At 39.4% G+C, this 20,635-nt stretch overlaps 1 protein-coding gene across 1 annotated transcript in view; it reads left to right on the top strand.

The window, feature by feature from the left end:
- The first annotated feature begins 8,270 nt into the window (after positions 1-8,270).
- UTP20 (UTP20 small subunit processome component) overlaps positions 8,271-20,635 on the top strand; it is a 102,491-nt gene continuing 90,126 nt past the window's right edge. Inside the window, exons 1-10 of the mRNA XM_044915349.1 lie at positions 8,271-8,354; positions 9,283-9,363; positions 12,512-12,578; positions 12,700-12,832; positions 13,717-13,905; positions 17,198-17,279; positions 17,955-18,092; positions 18,558-18,713; positions 19,287-19,433; positions 19,517-19,651. Of these exons, the coding sequence (XP_044771284.1) occupies positions 8,310-8,354; positions 9,283-9,363; positions 12,512-12,578; positions 12,700-12,832; positions 13,717-13,905; positions 17,198-17,279; positions 17,955-18,092; positions 18,558-18,713; positions 19,287-19,433; positions 19,517-19,651 (1,173 nt within the window). The 5' untranslated portion in view covers positions 8,271-8,309. The remainder of the gene's footprint in view (positions 8,355-9,282; positions 9,364-12,511; positions 12,579-12,699; positions 12,833-13,716; positions 13,906-17,197; positions 17,280-17,954; positions 18,093-18,557; positions 18,714-19,286; positions 19,434-19,516; positions 19,652-20,635) is intronic.

Genomic DNA, 20,635 nt, shown 5'->3' with positions numbered 1-20,635 from the left:
CTTAGCAATACGCATTTACATTCCTCCATGTTTTTTCATAACCTGATGGCTCATTTCTTTTTACTGATGAGTAATATCATATTATATGGATGTACCATGGTTTGTTTATCCATTCACCTAATGAAGGACATCTTAATTCTTCCCAGTTTTGGCAATTATGAATAAAGCTGCTATAAACATTCATGTGCTGATTTTTGTGCGGACATAACTTTTCAATTCATTAGCTTACCTAAGCGAGTGATTGCTGGACCATATGATAAGCCTTTGTTTAGCTTTGTAAGATAGATAGGTAATAGGTAACACAGAGGGCACCTGGCTGGCTGAGTCGGTAGAGCATGTGACTCTTGATCTTGGGGCTGTGAGTTCGAGCCCCATATTGGGTATAGAGATTACTTTAAATACATACATACATACATACATACATACATATCTCCAAAATGGCTGTCCCATTTTGCATTCCCACCAGCAATGAATGAGAGTTCCTATTGCTCCAGACCCTCACCAGCACTTGGTGTTGTCACTATTTTGGAATTTAGCCATTCTATAGGTATGTAGGAGTATCTCACTGTTATTTTATTTTGCAATTCTTTAATGACATATAACATTGAGCATCTTTCATATGTTTATTTGCCATCTGTGTATCTCCTTTAGTGAGGTGTCTGTTCAGTTCTTTTGCCCATTTCTTTTTAAGATTTTATTTATTTATTTGACAGAGAGAGAGAGCAAGAGCAGGAACACAAGCAGGAGTGGGAGAGGGAGAAGCAGGCCCCCCGCCGAGCAGGGAGCCCGATGCGGGGCTCGATCCCAGGACACTGGATCATGAACTGAGCCGAAGGCAGACACTTAATGACTGAGCCATCCAGGCACCCCTCTTTTGCCCATTTTTTAATTGAGTTTTTTATTGTTGAATTTTAAAAGTTCTCTGCATATTTTGGGGACATGTCTTTATTCAGATATGTGTTTTACAAATATTTTTTCCCATTCTGTGGCTTGTCTTTTCATCCTCTTCAGATGCATGTTTAAGTGTATCTTTTAAAGTATTCTATCATGGATCAAAGAGTGGTATATGAAAAACTAAAAAGTGTCCTTTCCTCTGCCTTCTCTTACTAATATTGAAAACTTACCACTTTGTATATGTAAGAAGTTCTGGAAGCAACTCAATTAATTCTTTGACTTCACATAATGCAACATCTAAATTATGAAAATGTACACTACTTCTTTTGACACAGGGTTAATTTTACAAAGTCACACAGTGGAGTAAACCTCCCAAGATTAGAACCCAAGTTTTCTGACTCCTGGCCTGATATTCTTTCCAATTCATCAAACTGACTCCTATCATCAAGATTTAATATTTGATTTTTGATTCTTACTCCTTACATAAATATTTGTGTTTAGAGGAAAGTTTAAGTTTCCAGCCTTGTTTATCAGCAACACAAAAATTTTATGTTAGTTGTGTAAATATTATTTTGGTTACAAGTGACAGAACCCAGTTAAAATGGGCGTAGTCATGAAAGGGGAATTAATGAAGTAAGGTAACTAAAAAACCCAAGGACTGGATGGATCCAGCGGCTCAAAGTAGTTAATCCCAATCTCTTGATCTCTCTCCCTTTCCCTTCCCTCCCTATTTTTCTCTCAGCTCTATTTTCCTTTGCCTAAACTTCATTTTCAGGCCAACTTCTCCTTGTAGTGATAACAATGGTCACCAATAGCTTCAAGCTCCTATTATCTTGGCACATTAAAAAAAAAAAAAAAAGGAAGCACCTCTTTCCCTAAAGCTCTACCCAAAGTTCCAGATAGGGCTCTTAGCCCAGTTTGGGACACATGCTCTTCTCTGAACCAATTAGTTAGCCAAAGAAATACAGTCTCAGACACAGGCCCTCCCTGGTACCTAACCTGAACCTCAGACACCGAGAGTGAGGTATGTGCCAATGTTCTAGATGCTTTAACATACATTAAATCAGTGATTCCCGAATTTAAGCCTGCATCAGAATCATCTGGCAGGCTTGTGAAAACACTCATTACCAGGGGCCCCACCTCCAGAGTTTCTGATTCAGTAGGTTTGCAGTGGGGCCTGAGAACTTGCATTTCTAACAAGTTCCCATATGGTGCTGATGCTGCTGGTAGGGGGACCACACTTGGAAAACTTACTAGGTTACTGATTCTTCATAACAACCCCATGAGGGGCACTTGAATTGCCTCAGTAAACTGAGACCCACACAGTAGTGGCAGAGCAAGGGATCCTGGGAGACCTGGCAGTGGAGTCCAAGGTCACCCCACCTCTCATTCAAAGAAGCAACTATGATGTAAAACAACCAAGACAAAAACCAATTTGATGCAATGGCATAACCCGAGGGGAGAGTAGGAAAATGGAAAAGGAGAAATATATCCAAATTATGAGACTCCTCATCCTTCCTAAAGAAGACATCAGTAATCTAGTTAAGGATAGAAATAAAGAGTAGAAATCATGAAAATAAGTATGTAAAAATATGTAGATGCTTAAATTGTTCAAAACACAGGTTAATTTAGGTTAACCTCTCATATCTTTTTTAAAAGATTTTTATTTATTTATTTGAGAGAGAGAGAGAACAAGTCATGGGGAGGGGAGAAGGGAGAGGGAGAAGCACACTCCCCACTGAGCAGGGAGCCTGACATGGGACCTGATCCCAGGACCCCAGGATAACCACCCGAGCTGAAGGCAGATGCTTAACCAACTGAGCCTCCTCTTATAGCTTTTAAAAGAAAATAAGGAATTTAATATTCATGACAAAAATGCAAGTGGTGAGTGGAAATGAGGAAGAAACAAGCTGAACATAGAAGGCAGTGGTGTGTACACGAGTGTACTCGTGCATGTATATGCACGTGCATGTGTATGTGCACATGTTTGTGTGTGTTTCAGAGGATGGGGGAGGGTATAACAGATATTTTCACACCAACTGAGAACCATACCAACGCCCCTGTAAATCGCTGAGCCACTCACTGTATTCAACAAGAAAAGCAGCAGAAGCAACCTATTTGCAAGAGGTATGTTTAAAACCGAAGATAATAGCCTTCCACTTGGAAGAGTCTAATGCAGAGGCTGCAAACTGAAATGCCTACAGGGCCAGGTGGACATCTTAAACCAGTGTATGGGCCAGGGAAGGACAGCAGGGAGTGGTAGGGACAGAGCAAGGGGGCTGCCACTATTCAATTCCAGCTGACTGTTGCTTTTCCTTTTTTTTTTTTTTAGAGAGAGAGAGAGAGAGCAGAGTGTGGCAGGGGGTAGAGGGGAGGTGGGGTGTGGCGGGGGGAGGCTGGGGCAGAGGGAGAGAGGGAATCTTAAGTAGGCTCCATGCTCAGCGGGGAGCCCAATGCAGGGCTCCATCTCAGGACCCAGAGATCATGACCTGAGGTGAAATCAAGAGTTGGACACACTTAAGTGACAGCCACCCAGGCGCCTCGACTGTTGCTTTTCCGAATGTGGGTGAGTTCCGCGGTTTTTTTTTTAAGAGAAGCTGGAAATCTGGATTTCACCCAAAATCCCTAGGTTTTTGACAAATTAAAATATTTTAAGAATATTGTAAACAGAGGCACCTGGGTGGCTCAGTTGGTTAAGTGTCTGCCTTCGGCTCAGGTCATGATCCCAGGGTCCTGGGATTGAGCCCCACATCGAGCTCCCCGCTCAGCAGAGTCTGCTTCTCCCTCTCCCTCTGCCCAACTGCCCCCCCCGCCCCCTGCTTGTGCTTTCTTTCTCTCTGAAATAAATAAATAAAATATTTTTTAAAAAAGAATATTGTAAACAAAACATACTACTGGGCTACAGATGGGCTTGTGAAACCCATCTGATGTCTCTGATGCCTGTGTTTTAAACAAGAGAAAGAATAGAAGCTCAGTGCTCCCATGCTAAAATGTGGTCACATAACTGAGAAAGATAACTATTAAAATAATAATAACTAATGATTAAATAGCTCTGTTAGGTTATAGGAGACTTTGACCTGCTTTACAAGAAAGGATCTCCTTACCGACCAGGAAGTAAAAAGGCAGATTGGACTACTATGCTTTTTTTAAAGACAAGGAAATGGAGGCTGAGTGGTTAAGTCACTAGTCAGTTATCAACTAAACATGGAAAATCCCAACTGTTCTTCTGGATCTAACCTCCATGCTCTTGATGCCTCCTGATTTCCACACAACTGTGAACAGTACATAGTTCTCTCAAGAACAGAATGACTTCCGGATCAGCTTGCCCTGCTACTTGCAAGTCACTAAGAGATCCTCCTTGGTCCACTCTTTCTTCTTTCACTTCACTCGCCTCTGTTCATTTGAGACCTCACCTCCTTAGTCCCTTGTTGGGTTGAGATCATCTCTGATTTGACATATTGCACCCCTTGAGCCCCTTTCTAGACAAGACCATGACACCAGGTAGACCCGCCCCCTCCCAGACCATCACATATAATACCTTAGGTAATCTTTCAGCAGCCTTGTATGACTGTTGTCCCCACTTTATAGATCAGGAAACTGAGGCTCTCCCCACCTCTCAGTTTCACCTTGTCCCTTATGTTTTCCATTAGCCCAAGGATGACAGGGATGATGCCAATGCCCAGTGCTACTTTGACAGGGTGTGGCTTAGAATGAGGAATTAAAAATACCAAATTTACACTCAACCATTTTGAACCTTTTCATATACTGTTCCCTTCATTTTATACTTTTCCCTTTACCTAGATAACATCATTCATGTCTGTGTTCCTCCTTTGCCTGGCTAACTTCTATTCATCTCCTGGGTCTCAGCTTAGATGTCACCTGTACCCAGAAGCCTTCTCTGGACTCCACTTCCATAAATTCATGTAATCATATAGTCCCATGGGCTTGAAATTGCTGTGTGCTAGGCAATAAGGAAACAAAGATGAAAAGGTAAAACTTCCAAGAATTCACGATCAAGCTTAAGAAGGAAGGAAGGAAGGGAGGGAGGAAGGAAGGAACTGTAAGTTTCCTGACTGGAATAAATGGATCAGGCAGAACAACAGTGGGGAAAAACAGAGGATGGCATGAGGTATTCAAGGTCTTGGCACAGAAGAAAAAAGCTGGGGGCAAGGAGATATTCATAAGTAAACAGAGGTGCTTTTCCATGGCTGCTTCAGATATTCCATAGAACCTCAGAAACTTAGCTTTGGGAGAGACCTTAAAAATCACATGGTATAACCCACATCCAATGAGGGAGTTATATTATGCTTGAGGTTTTCCGGGTTAAATAAAGTATTATATGTTTTATTACTTCAACAGACATTCGCTAAACAATTCTTAAGTTTAAGAGATACGCTGGTGATGCAGAGTTGAAAAAGTACATGGTTTCTGCCCTGAAAGGACTTGTTACGTAGCTAGAATAAATGTTTACTTATTTATCCATTCAGCAAATATTTATTCTATTTGCTATGTGCCAACACAATAACTTGAAAGATTGGTATTACTATCATCTCCATTTAATAAATCAGAAAGCTAAGTCTCATATAAGTAATTAATCAAAGATTGCACAGTCATGGTATCTGACACCGTCCTAAGTGCCACTCATCCATTAGCTTATTTATTCTGCACAACAGCCCCCTATGAAATAGTTGCTTTTGTTAGCTCCATTTTACATTTAAGAAAATCATGCTCAGAGAGGGTAAGTAACTTCCCCAAGGTCACACCACTAATAAATGGCAGAGCTAGGACATAAACCCAGGCAATCTTTTTCCAGCATCCATGCTCTTAACCATCATGTTATATAAATAGGTTGTTCAACCAGAGTTGTCAATACAGGCATACCTCAGAGATATTGCAGGTTCGCTTCCAGACCATCACAATAATACAACTATTGCAATAAAGTGATTCAAATGAATGAAAAAAAGATCTTGCCATTTGCAATGACATGAATGGAACTAGAGAGTATGATGCTAAGTGAAACAAGTCAGAGAAAGACGAATACCATGTGAATTCACTCATATGTGGAATTTAAGAAACAAAACAAATGAGCAAAGGGGAAAAAATAGAGAGAGGCCAACCAAGAAACAGACTCTTAACTATAGAGAACAAACTGATGATTACCAGAGGGGAGGTGGGTGGTGGGATGGGTGAAACAGGTGATGGGGATTAAGGGTGCTGTATGGAAGTGTTGAATCACTATTTTGTGTACCTGAAACTAATATTAGACTGTATGTTAACTAACTGGAATTTAAATAAAAACCTTAAAAAATACTTCACTGAAAAAAGATGCTAACCATCATCTAAGCTTTCAGCAAGTCATAATCTCTGATGACAGATAACTCTAACAAATATAATAGTAATGAAACAGTTTGAAAAATTGCAAGAATTACCAAAATGTGACACAGAGGCAGGAAGTGAGCAAATGCTGTTGAGAAAATGGCACCGATAGACTTGTTTGACGCAGAGTTGCCACAAACCTTCAATCTCTAAAAAAGAGTATCTGTGAAGGGCAATAAAGTGAAGCACAATGAAGTGAGGTATGCTTGTATATGAGGATCATATAATGGGTAACCATGCAATACGTAACTTGCAAGTGTCAGTTCTTTTAGTGTCCTTGATTTTCATTTTTCTCTCCATTCCTTATTGTCCCATTAACTCTATTACCAAAAATAAATAACAGAGAAAGGAAAGGACACAATTATCTGGGGGTGATTTTAGCAATAGTTTGGGAATATTGCTTAGAGTGGGGGCTCTTACCTTCAGATGACTGCAGACTTCTAATTTTCTGAAATCATCTATGCACTTTAGTGTGAACGACTTTATTTGCTCTTTTCTGAGGAGAAGATCTACAGCTTTCACAGAGATCTGTGATGCATTAAGGTGAAGAACCACCTAAAGAAAAAAAAAAACAGCTTACTGGAAGCCAGCCAACTATTGGGCACTTCTATATTTTATTATTAAAAAAATCCATGAATGCTATGGAGCCATTAAAAATACTTACAAACCCGTGATGACATAGAAAATACTGATGTCATAATGCCAATAATAATACGAAAGTGTTATACCTACTTCACTTCTTCACCCAATTTCCTCCACAATCCATGCATATTTTGCTTCCTTTCTTCAACACTGGACTGTACTTATCAAGGTCACCAGTGACCTTCACCTTGTCAGATCCAGCAGCTCCTTTCCTAGCCTCAGCTTCCAGTATAGTTGACCACGGGTTCTTCTTCCATGCCAAGACTAGTCTGTATCTACCTCACTGGCTCTCTATCCCATTCTCCTTCCAGTCCACTGCTAAATGTTGGAGCCCTCCAAGGTCCAACTGGGTCTTCTCTTCTTCATCCTCCTTTTCATCACTCTCTCCCTAAATGATCTCAACCAGTTCCATGGCTTTAAATACCCAACATGGCTCAGCAGTGAAGAGTATTTAAGGCATTTAAGTCACACCTCCAGCCCTGACCTCTACACTGTGCTCTGGGCAGGAATGTATTCAGTTGTCTACTTAACATCTCTCCTTGTGTAAGATGTAAGCATCACACTAAATACTTCCAAACAGAATTATATTAATATTATTATTGTCTGTCTTGTTCAGCTCACAGAACAGGGCATGGCCCATAGTAGATCCTTAAGAAATACTTGTTGAGTGAATAAGTGAAAAAAATATACATACAACCGTTTGTACAATTATGTTTCACAACATAAGAGTGGTAGGAAAAACACCGAAATATTAACTGACTGCACATGAAATTATAAGATTTTTTCCCCTAAAATTCCTTTTCTACTTTTCAATTTTATTTGGACAGGTAGTGGTTAAGAGTATCAGACTTTGACGCTCGGAGACTTCTGCTAGACTGCCACTTACCAGCTGCACATCCCTGCTTTCTTCGTATGCCAAAGGGGTTTAAAAACATGCTCCTTAATTATGTTCACGTAGCGTTCACAATGAGTTTTACTATGAAATTATTGATATAAAGAGTTTTGCAGGGTGCATAGCTGAAGGGTAATGGCTGTTTGCTGACAATGCTGACTGGCATGTTTTCTTTTATAATAAAAATACACATTTTTCCTAGAAATCTTTCTTGAAATGAGAAAAAGAACTCCACGCCCGCGCCTACAGCGGCTCTCCGCTACCCCGCCGGGTTCCCAGGAGGCTGCGCCTGCTCTGTCGCTTCTTCCGCCCACGTGATCCGTCCAGTCCCCTCCCCGTCTTCAACATGGCGGCGCCCAGGGGCACAAGCCGCACGTGATGAAGTCCGAGCACCGGGGAATCGGAGAGTGCAAGCAAGTGTGTGAGCCAGTTTCTCTCCGTACCGTCTGTTGCATCCCTTCGACCTCCCAACTAGGTCCTCGCGGCCCCCTGCCTCTCTGCAGCCATGAAGACAAAGCCCGTTTCCCACAAGACCGAAAACACGTACCGGGTGAGCAAAGGAACTTGGGCCCAGAACAGTGGTGTGGGTCCCTGCTGCCTCAGCCTTGCCACTAGGTCTGAGCGGGACTCCCGGGGCTGCAGTGTTCTGGGCCGAGCGTGAGTCCGTTATTTGGCAAAGGAGGGAGATTTTCCGGGTGTAGTAAACATGAGGTGGGGAAAGACTTCTGGATAGCCGACTTCGCCCGTGGTTTGTGGGGCCTGACTTGCCTGGGAATTCCCTTAACCCAGAGTGAAATTCATGATCATAGATTAACTGCTTAGGAGATGTTCTCCACTGCTCTTTCATCCATAAAGATCAAATTGGGCGAGCCGGCGGGAGGAGGTGAGTGATTTCCAGCTAATGGCTGTGACATCACTTTTTGTTTGTTCCCTGAGAATTCCTTTGTTACTGTACAACCGTTTGTCTGTATGTGTTTAAAACACTATTGTTGCAACGACTTAACCAGATCCCTGTGCTTGTAGCGGGTCATGAAACCTAACAGATCTGGCGAGGCCACATCACCAACTTTGACCTGGTCCACCACAATCTAGCATGGAAATTTTATTTGAAACGACACAACTGAACTTCTGCAAATACATTCATGGAAGTATTTAATTATTTTCATGAAGTAGTGCAGGGCCTTTAAGACTATGTCTTTGAGTTTGTTTTTACACTTTTGTAATTTATCAGTGATGTCTACTTCTAGTTACAAAACACAATTATATATTTTATGATTGATTGAAAATACAAGTCTGCAATTGCAAGCAAAGCATACCGGTATTTGTAATGATAGTACAGGAGGAAGCTTATTGAAACTTTAAACTTTCTGTTTTCACAAGGAAATTGTCAACATGTGATTATTATACAGCATTCAAAACAGGGATTCAAGATGTGATAAGTATTAAATGATGATTGTATATTAAATATCCCCCAACAGTTCCTTACATTTGCTGAACGACTGGGGAATGTGAATATTGATATTATTCACCGGATTGATAGAACTGCAAGCTATGATGAGGTAAGAGAACATTATATTAGCCAATCTTCAAGTATTCATAGTTGATTTTTTAGTCTCTCCTCTTAGTAGAAGTGAACTGTTTTTTAGGCCATTCCTTTATGAACAATGAGATGCATTAGACCTGTGTGATCTTACACAGTAGCTACACACAACAAATTAAATGTAAATTAAAGCAAAATAAAAATTGAAGGGCTCAATAGCCGTATGTGGCTAGTTGCTACAATATTGGACAAGTGCAGATATGGAACATTTCCATCATTGTAAAAAGTTCTGTTGGGTGATGCTGTGTTAGACAGTTAACGAGACACTTAGGTGGCTTCTGTGATTCTAGCCTCTCCCTTTCCCATGTGCATTCTGAGCTCTGCTGCAGATTCATATGCCTGAAGCTGCAATTTTAAAGAGACTTTGAGCACATCACTTTCCTGGGGCTTAGTTTCCTCCTTTATAAAAAAAAAGGGGGCTAAACCACATAATTTTTTCCAGTTCTAAACATGCTCTAACTCAGTCACACCTCTACTTAAAAATCTCGTTTTGCTACATGAAGTCATTATTTCTCTGTTAGCCTTTTAAGGTCCTGTATATCATGCCTTTAACTTAGGGATTCAACTTCAGTTCTTACAGTTCTTCACTTGGCTCTAGTCAGACTCTGCTCACTGTCTTTTTGGCTGCCTTATCTCCAGTTTGTGAATGTAGTGTGTTGACTGAGGTGATCTGGATAAGCGCATAAGCCTTTGGCAACTCATACTGAAGGAGCCTAACCTAAATTCCTTGTGGGTATGGGGTGGGGTGTTGAAAAGGTAATGTAGACAAGATGAAAGCTGAATTGAGTCTTGTTATTTGTATAGGTTTTAGCATGGCAAAGAAGACAGAAAATGCTGGTTCAGGCTGAGAGAGAAGTCTGTATAAACAGAGGCTAGAAAATGCATGTCACATTCAAGAAACTGCAAAACATCTCACTGTGGTTATAATTGTATATGTGATGTTTATGTGTGTTGATGATGACTGGGGTAGTGGAGGGACATAGCTGGTGAGAGATAAAGCTGAAGAAATAGTCAAGGAGCATAGAGGACTTCATATGTCAAGCTAAGTTTGCATTTTATCCTGAAGCTATGGGATGTCATTCTAGGATTGTAAGGATTGTAGGGCAGTGAGTGACTTGATCAGGTCTAAGTTTTAGATCTTTCTGGCTTTAATGTGGAAGAACGAGCAGAATTGGAGTCAGGATAACCAGGTGTGAGGATATGGTAGTTATCTAAGTAGCAGTCAAGAGGGAGAGAAGGAAAGGATTCCAGAGATACTAAAAAGGTAGAATGGATAGGTCTTGTGACCTGCTGGTTATGAAAGGAGGAAGGGGATTAAGGTTTTTGGTTCTAACAACTGGGTGGTTGAGAACGTAACTTACCAAGATAGATTTATAGGAAGAGAAGCACAGGGTTGGTTCCATTTGGGTCTTGTTGAATTTGATATACCTATGGCCATCCAAATGATGGATCTGGAGAAGTACAGGTAACTTTGGAGGTGGAATTACAGATTTAGCATTCAGGAGAGATAGATGGGTAAGAGATAGAATGTCGAGTTAGTAGAGAAGAGAGCCTAGGATAGGATCTTGGGCTGGATGGTCCACAGTGGTCTCAATCACATTTGACTGGGGCATGTTAGTCTTGGTTGTCTTCGTGGTCTCTTCTCTTACTCTCCAATAGGCTTCTTTTCATGATGGCAGGTTCTTTTCGAGAGAGAGAAAGCAGAAGCTACAAAGCCTCTTAAAGCCTAACTTTGCCGGTTGCAAGATCATTTCCGTTACACATTACTGTCAAAGGAAGTCAGAAAGCGAGGCCAGATTCAAGGAGTGAGGAAGTAGACTCCATCCCTTTGTGGTAGGGGCTGTGAATCACAATGCAAAGGGAAAGTGACATATTTTGAGATTGTAGAAGATTTGGCATGCTGTTTGTGTGTATACTAGTTTATATTCTCTCTCCATACACACACACACACACACACAGTAATAATTTATTGATTTTACTTTTCCAAAGTACAAAGTAATGTATACTGTGATAATAAGCTAAAGAACATGATAACATAGGGCGCCTGGGTGGCTCAGTTGGTTAAGCGACTGCCTTCGGCTCAGGTCATGATCCTGGAGTCCCTGGATCGAGTCCCGCATCGGGCTCCCTGCTCTGCGGGGAGCCTGCTTCTGCCTCTGACCCTCCCCCCTCTCATGTGTTCTCTCTCTCTCATTCTCTGTCTCAAACAAATAAATAAATAAAATCTTAAAAAAAAAAAAAAAAAGAAAAGAAAAAAAAAAAAGAACATGATAACATATTGGTGAACTTAGAAAAACCTGTTATCTCACCCCTCCCATTCCTTATTGTCAAAGAAACTAATATTGACAATGTGATATATATGTATCCTGTACTTTTCTCTCATATAATATGTGCAAATGTGTGTACTTACAAAAAATTGGTTCCTCCTATGTACTTCACTACATTTCTTGCTTTTATCACTGTGGGGGTTTATCATCAACATCCTTCTAATTCAATATAGATGTAACTATTTTTAATAGCCATATAATATACCTTAGTATGTGTGGGCCATAGGTTACATTAAACATTTTCCTATTGTTGGATATTTAGGGTGTTTGATGTTTTTCCCCCACTACAGTAGAGCTGAATAAACATCTTTATACTGGTATGTTTGTAAGTTTTATAAGAAATATCTCTAAAATGGGAATTGATGGGTCAGAGGACATTCCTGACTTTTTTTTTTTTCATCTTAATAATTGCCAGAGTACTTCCTCACGAGGTTATAATTCATATTTCTAAAAGCAAAATGAAAGCACTGTTAAAAGTCAGCACATTTTTTTCCTGGGCCTAAAATTGTAGAAAACAGAAAAAAAATTTTCTCCTTAGTGTGACTATTACATAGGTTTTAGAGAATTATTTGCTGCAACCAAATCAATAAAATATTGTTTTTGTAAATCATGTGCCTATATTGTACAGCTGATTGCTTTTTAAGTGTGTTAGTTAATGCCATTTAAAAGAAATGTTTTTAAACTCTTGACTCTTATCATTGTCTCAAGGTATATCATTATTATTTACTTTGATCATGGTTTTTGAATTGTCTAATTAATGGACTGCTTTAATCTTGGCAGGAAGTTGAAACCTACTTTTTTGAGGGTCTGCTGAAATGGAGAGAATTGAACCTTACAGAACACTTTGGTATATTCCATTTTGTTCCTATTTTATTCTCCCATCATTTGCACTTTATGTGTTCAAAACAACTAAATAGTGGTATGGTAGAAAAGCAGAACCTATTCTCGCTCTCTTTTTTTTTACCCAGGCAAATTTTACAAAGAAGTTATTGACAAATGCCAGTCCTTCAATCAGTTGGTCTATCATCAAAATGAGATAGTTCAGAGTCTGAAGACTCACCTGCAAATCAAGAACAGTTTTGCCTATCAGCCCCTTTTGGAGTAAGTAGTATGTTGAGAGAAAGCTCAATAACGCTTCCCTGAATTTTAAGAAAGGTTGTGTTTTGGGGCGCCTGGGTGGCTCAGTCTGTTAAGCTTCTGCCTTCATTCAGCTCAGGATCCTGGGATCAAGCCCCACGTCAGGCTCCCTGCTCAGCCAGGAGTCTGCTTCTCCCTCTGCTCCTGCCCACACTTGTGCTCTCTCCCTTTCTCTCTCTCAAATAAATAAATAAAATCTTTTAAAAAAAAGAGAAAGGTGGTTTTAAAGGGCACTGGGATGTCTCAGTCAGTTAAGCGACTGCCTTTGGTGCATGTCATGATCCCGGGGTCCTGGGATTGAGCCCTGTGTTGGGCTCCCTGCTCAGTGGGGTGTCTGCTTTTCCCTCTCCCCCGTCCCTCCCCTGCTTGTGCTCGCTCTCTCCCATCCTCTCCTTCTCTTTCTTAAATAAATAAATTATCTTTAAAAAAAAACTAATAAAGGTTGTGTTTTATGGCTACATTTGCCTTATATCTGGTATTTAAATTTAAAAACAAGAATTTACCTTTTCTGTTAGATCAGAACATTAGTGCTTTGCCAAAAAGCAGAATCTTTGAGGTATCCTTTTTTTGCTTTTGTTTTATACATTTAAGAAAACCCTATTTTTCTTTCACACTACAGGAATGACTGAGCATAACTTGTGATGAAATGCACCTTCTTGCTCCAGCCTGATTTCTTTGCTAAACTCTTAAAATGTGAAAAATGTTATATATCTCTTAAGACTTGATTTGAAAGGTTTAATTAATCCTGTGATCACAGGCAATCTGCTGTCATTTGTGAAATAGATTTGCAGTGTTTGTTTTTTGATATATATGTCTCAATCAGTTACTTCTACTTATTTTTAATCCAGTTTGGTTGTACAGTTGGCACGAGATCTGCAGACGGACTTCTATCCACATTTTCAGGAATTTTTCCTGACTATCACCTCAATCCTGGAGACTCAGGACACAGAGTTACTAGAATGGTCTTTCACCTCACTGTCCTATCTTTACAAGTACCTGTGGAGACTAATGGTGAAGGACATGTCCAATATATACAGGTGACCCTTTTCTCTCTCTAATACGGGTTTGGTTTAGGGGTTTTGTCGTTTTTAAATATTGTTTTACCTTATTTACAATTCAGTGCTGTTCAGTAAATTTATAAAGTTGTGCAAATTATCACCATAATTAGTTTAAGAACATTTCCATCATCCCCAAAAGATTTCTCAAGTCTGTCTACAGTCAGTCCTGCTGCCCACTTGCATCAGTTTTGAGAGCAAAAGCAATATACACGTGTTAAATATTCAAGATTGCCTCTGTGAAAACAACTGTGTGCTTGTGCTTGAGGATCCTAAATAGGACAGTCCTCCTCAGTAATGAAATTTTTTAGCGTTTAAGTTTCAAGTTTTTGTTTTTTGGTCAAGTGCAGTCTTCATCAATACTGACAGCCAGGATTTCTCACTCCCACCCCGTATTTAGTTAAAATATGCACAATACCCATCATGTATACCTGCTGACATGGCTGCCTAACTTGACATGTTTTTTTGATTGTTTTTTCCTTGGGTTCTGTCTGACTCCACACTGCCTTTCCAACTCAGTCTCTAATTATATGAAATTGGTTCTCCAGCCAAAGTGGTCCATAGTCTATTCTATTAGTCTGTATTGACCTGATCTTTTCTTATCTCCAGCTACTAAAATCCTGCCTCTGACCATCAAAGCCAAGCTTGGTTTTCATAACCTCCACAGGTATTTCTGGGCACCTTAGCCAAAAAGCTTTTTATTCTGAACCCCTCTGGCATTTTATACACTTACATCACACAACTTCTGTTATAATTGTTTGTTCACAGTGTAATGATGTGTTTTACAAACCTGTGAACCCTTCAAGAATCCAGTCTTAAATGTCTGCATTTACCCAGCCCCTAACATATTAATTAAGCCCAAAGAGATACTCAGGGAACATTGTGAGCAAATGTGGACAGGGAAAAAGGATGAATTCCATAGTTCCTTTGTGTTTAAGAGAAAGATTGTTTATAATCAATTTCAGTCAGGGACTTGATCAAATTTTCCCCTTGGTTTACTGATTATTTCTACATACTTTAATTGCCACAGGAATATGAAGATTAACGCCCTCCTCCCAAATATAGGTGTGGGTGTGGGATAGAACTGTCGATTTTGTTTTTGTACCACCCCCCTTCACCCTACCCTTCATTGAACCACCCTTCCCTCTACCCTACTTTGAACAAAGAATGAGAAAGAAGTATTTTTCCAGTCTTTACTAGTTCTCTGTGAAACTTGGTAAAATGTATTAGAAACCAAGATTACTTCATTCAAAACCAGCAAGATCTTAAGGCAATGTACAGTAGTCCCCCCTTATGTGTGGGGTTTATGTTCCAAGACCCCCAGTAAATACCTGAAAGCATAGATAGTATTGAACTCTATATGTGCTGTATTTTTTCCTGTGCATACATACCTGTAATAAAGTATCATTCATAAATGCACAGTAAGAGATTAACAGCAATAACTGGTATTAGAACAACCTTTAGTAATAAAAGTTGTGTGAATGTGATCTCTCTTCAAAAAGACCTTACTGTACCGTACTCACGCTTTTTCTTGTGATGATGCGAGATGATAAAATGCCTACATGATGAGATGAAGTGAGGGGAACGACAACGTACGTGTTGTCTTGTAATGCTGGGCTCCTGTCGATCTTCTGACCGTAGTCAGTAGGAGGAGCATCTGATTCCAGACTGCAGTTGACCATGGCTCATGGAGAGTGAAACCACAGATAAGGGAGGGGGGGACCACTGTATAGCTTATTTGGGATCATGACCTCTGTTGTTACTTTTATATCTCCTAAGTCGGGCTTTCCAGCTCTAAATATATTTGCTCTCAGTGTGACATCTTCAACAGCCTGGCTATTTCCACTTAAGTATTACTGAAATCAGAGTCAATACATTCCCACTCAAAGTAACTCTTCATTCATTCATGTGTTCAGTAAACATGTACTCTCTGCTAGGCCCTGTTTGGTTGCCCATTTTCCAACAGTGATTCCATTTTTCTTCTCATCAGCTGAGGCTTGGTGTCTTAGAGGCATTTTTGACCCAATTGTCTTCAAGGACTCCAAATCCTCTTGATTCTCTTATTCAGGTACTCAATTCACTGAGTGTTTATTGAGCCCTGCCTATGTGTACGACACTTGAGATACAATTGCAAATAAAACAGATAAAAATCCCTTTCTGTGCAAAGTTTACAGTTTAGCAGGAGAACATCTTAGGTGCATGCCTGGCGTGTGCGAGGAACAGCAAGGAGTCATGGTCGTGGGGCAGTGTGTATAAGCGGAGAGTAATTAGATGGTGCTACATTGTACTAGTAGGGTCCAGATCGTATAAGGGCCTTGTGGGCACTGTAAGGTCTTTGCTTCCACTGCAAGGACTCTTGAAATGCCTCTTGGGTCCATCTTTCAGCATTTCCCTCTACCATAAGCCTCTTTCATGCCCTTGTTTGCCCATGCTCACGTGACTTGAGCAGCTTTCTAGTTGGACTGCCAGCTCTTCTTTTATTTCATCCTGTATACTGTTACTAAATTACTCTCTCCGAAATATTCATTTCTCATTCAGCCAATATTTATTAGTACCTGCTGTGGGCAAGAAAGTGCTAGGTACTGAGGATATGGTAAAAATAGGAGACCATGCTTAAACCATGTCACCCGTTTAAACAATGTGATTGTACAAGTAATTATTTAGTTATAGCTACGTGTCTATGACCTTGAGAAGGTTGCTTGGCCTTTCTGTCTCAGGCTCATTATCTGTGGAACCGGGATAACAGTACCTATACTCCATGGGGTTGTGTTGGTTAGAGGAAGTAACACAGTGAGTGCTTACACAGATGTAAGCTAAAGTCTAAATTCCTCTGTTTGGTGTTCAGAGCTACCTGTTTACCTGGGCAGCTTTATCTGCAGCAGCCATCCCCAACCCCAACACCCTTTTTCTCTCAGATGGACTAGCTTCCTTGTCCTTTGACTGTGATCGTTTCTGCCCACCCTGTGTTTGCTCTTGTTTTTATTTCTAGTCAAATGCACTCCAGTACCCACCTGAATTCTTCTCATCATTCAGGAATCCCTACAAGTTTCAGCTAATCATTGAGTCTTTTCTATAAGACCTGCACCACCAACCCTAGGATTTTTCTTTTCTGTTACCTTCATCTTCTGTCTTGGTAATTGAACAAGATTTAAACCATTTGCTTTATGCTTGCCAAGTATTCCTTGCATACCTAGTACAGTGTGGGGCATATAGTTGACTTGGAGTGTATATTTATTAAAATGTGATTAAACATGTCTTGTTTTCTCATTTATAGCATGTATAGTACACTCCTGGCTCATAAAAAACTACATATAAGAAATTTTGCTGCTGAAAGTTTTACTTTTTTGATGAGAAAGGTTAGTCTGATATCTTATATGTTTATTGTTCATTAATCCTCAAGAATCTGATGAACAGAAACATATTTTTTATAATGTGTGTGTGTATATATATGTATATATATGAAGAAACCTTCTGCTATTTTGAATTTATCTCATCATTAGGTTGTCTTTGCTCACTAATGTGAAATAATTTGAGTCACTCTTTTATTGTCACTTAGGTTCTCGGTTGCTTTCAGTGTATGTATATCAGAAGTGCCCTCTAATTCAAGTCAGTAAATATATGAATGGTGAGAGTAATAGAAACTTTTATGACAATTTCACAGAAGAAACTGATATCATAATGTTGCTTGTATTTCCATAGTAAATTTTAGAGGGTTTTTGTAATGAAACAGAAACACTGGTATTAATTTCTTTTCTACTCATAAGTATATGATTTACTTTAAAAGATAGAATGTTGCCTTGTGTAGTTTTTCTTGGCACAGACCTTTATGTTATTTCACTGAATCAGTGTTGTGTATGAAATTAGAAGTGGTATACTATTATAGTAGTTTGAAATCACTCTAAGTGTCTCTTCCTTTTAGAATTTTATCCTAATTACATTTAACTATGAACCTGTGGAACAGTAAATAACATGTCTTCATTTGGATTTGTTTTGTTGTAAATACAATTTTCCATTTGCATTTTGTGTTTTAGGTTTCTGATAAAAATGCACTTTTCAATATAATGTTTCTTGATCTTGATGAACATCCGGAAAAGGTAGAAGGAGTTGGACAGTTGCTCTTTGAAATGTGCAAAGGAGTTAGAAACATGTTTCATTCCTGTACAGGGAAGGTAAATGACCAGGAGGATATTTTGAGTCTGTGTGAAAGAGATTAAAAGAAAAATAAATTAAGATTTATGTAAATGGTATGGAGAGAGGATAGTCTGTAATAAATAAAAAGCACTAAGGGGGGAGCATTAGGGCTTTAATAACAATGCTTACCTAGGCTCTAGGTGATTAGGTATGTTCACTTATAAAATCATTGCTATTTTCTTTATCCTGGATCCTAGAAGGTAACATAAATGATTAATGAGTGAGGAGTGAGCAGTTGGATGGTAAAATTCTCCATCCTAGTTTGGAAATTCCTTTTGAGACATGTAGTTAACTTAACCATCAAAGCTGCCATATCTTTGATTATTCCAGATCAGATTTTAATATAGCTTAATCAGAGTGGGGAATAATCAGTGGGAAATAACAGTGTAATACTTAAAATAAGAGTGTACGTGTCCATTTTAATGATTATTGGATTCCCACAGGCAGTGAAGCTAATTTTACAAAAACTAGGACCAGTTACTGAAACAGAAACTCAACTACCATGGATTTTAGTTGGAGAAACACTCAAAAACATGGTCAGATCCACTGCGTCCTACATCTACAAGGAACATTTTGGTACATTTTTTGAATGTTTGCAAGTGAGTTCTAATTTTTATGGATTTGTGTGTAATAAGGAGCCCAAGAGTTGATTGTTCTTGCTCTTAGTTTAGCAGACCACCGCTAGAGACTGTATTTTATAATTGTTGTCTTTATACTTTTACACACATAATTAGGATTTCCCTCCCCTTTCTTCCCCCTCTCTATCCCCTGTACTTTTTTGATATTTTGAGATGTAGTAGACCATTGTGGTTAAGAGTACAGCCTTTGGAGCCAGACTGCCTCTCTTCAAATCTTGGCTTTGTCACTGACTTGGGAAAGTTACTTAAATCTCTGTTCCCTGTTTTTTTTATCTGGTGGGACTATGAGACAGTAATATTCTCTACCTCATGGTTGCTATGAGGATTGTGAGTAAATACTTATAAAGCACTGTATAAACGTGCACTCAAAAATATTAGCTGTTATTATCCTTAGTGATTCCGGGTAAATGTGTCTTTCTTTCAAAATAAAAGTGTGAAAATTTGAATTGCTTCACCCAATACTTTTCATTATTGGATTAACAGATGAGTTTGATATTTTATAGTCATTCTTTCTGTTAAATTCCCCATTGGCAGGAATCACTCTTAGATCTACATACAAAAGTAACCACAACTAACTGTGGGGAAAGTTCTGAACAGATAAAAAGGTTGTTAGAAACATATCTGATACTTGTGAAACATGGGAACGGATCAAAGATAATCAAACCTGTCGATGTTTGTAAGGTGAGTTCCCAGCTTCATTTGCTTAGAGTCTGTTCATTAAAAGCTCTTGCTAAGTGTGCATTGTTTTTTCTTTTATTTTACAGGTATTATCTCAAACATTACAAATAGCCAGTCTTTCTACAGCTTGCCGGGAGACCCTCTTGGCTGTAATTTCTGCTTTGATCCTGGGTGAAAATGTTTCCTTGCCAGAGACTCTTATCAAAGAAACCATACAAAAGGTAATTTACTTCAACAGATATTAATTGAGTAGTTAATAAGATATTTAGCATTGAGTAAGCCTCCTGGGGAATACAAATGAAGTGTGGCAAAGGCTCAGCCTTCAGGGAATTTATAATCTTGTCAAGGAGGTGTGAATTGCATGCTATAATAGAAAGAGGCAAAACAGTGTGATAAAGTAAATGAAAAATATTTAACAAACATGTATAGCTTACCATGTACTGGGTATGGACTAGGTATTCCAGGGTGGACATTCTGGTACCTGTGGTTTTTGATTGTTAGGGAAGTGGGGCCCTGGGAGTGAGTTATTATAATCTGTTGAATTTATCTATTGATGTCATATTGAAACATAATGATTCATTCTGCCTGGGGTTGAGGGACAGAGAATGCTTTCCAAAGGACTTATATTTGGGATAGTCCTTGAAGTTTAAGTATCATTTGCCAGTCAGTGAAGGGGTTAAAAATTCCTGGAGAGGGAACAGCAGAAGATGCATCAAAAAGTCCAGAAATGGAAAAAAAAGAAAAGTCCAAAAATGTATGCCACTGGGTACAAGGGCACATGAGGAGGTTTGGTGTATATCAGCGACGCTCTGTTTGGCTTTGCGAAGTTAGGTTGGGTTTTATCCTGCAAGTAGTGAAAAGCCCTGGAGAAATTTTAAGCAGGGTAATGATTTGATAGATTTGCATTTTTATAAGTTTATAAGATGGCTTGTAGGGAAGTGGGATTGAAAATAAAAGACCAATTAGGTTCCTCCTAGACTCATGCAGTGCAGCAGTATATAGTATGGAAAAAGGTATAAGATAGTGCTGCTTGCCCTTTCATAATTCTCTGTTTCTGGGAAAGAACTGGGCAGCTCTTAGGCAGAGCCCTGCATTAGCACTAGAAACCCAGTGCCCCTAACATTTGTAAGTAAGTTCTTTCAGCTGAAGGGCAAGCATTTTACAGAAAACTGGTTGAAGTGTGCCTGCCACTCCCTTACTCCAGC

This window comes from Neomonachus schauinslandi, chromosome 5 (genome assembly GCF_002201575.2).
Source record: "Neomonachus schauinslandi chromosome 5, ASM220157v2, whole genome shotgun sequence".
NCBI lineage: Eukaryota > Metazoa > Chordata > Mammalia > Carnivora > Phocidae > Neomonachus > Neomonachus schauinslandi.
Note: the sequence above shows the minus strand (reverse complement) of the source record. Positions and strands in the feature narration are given on the sequence as shown.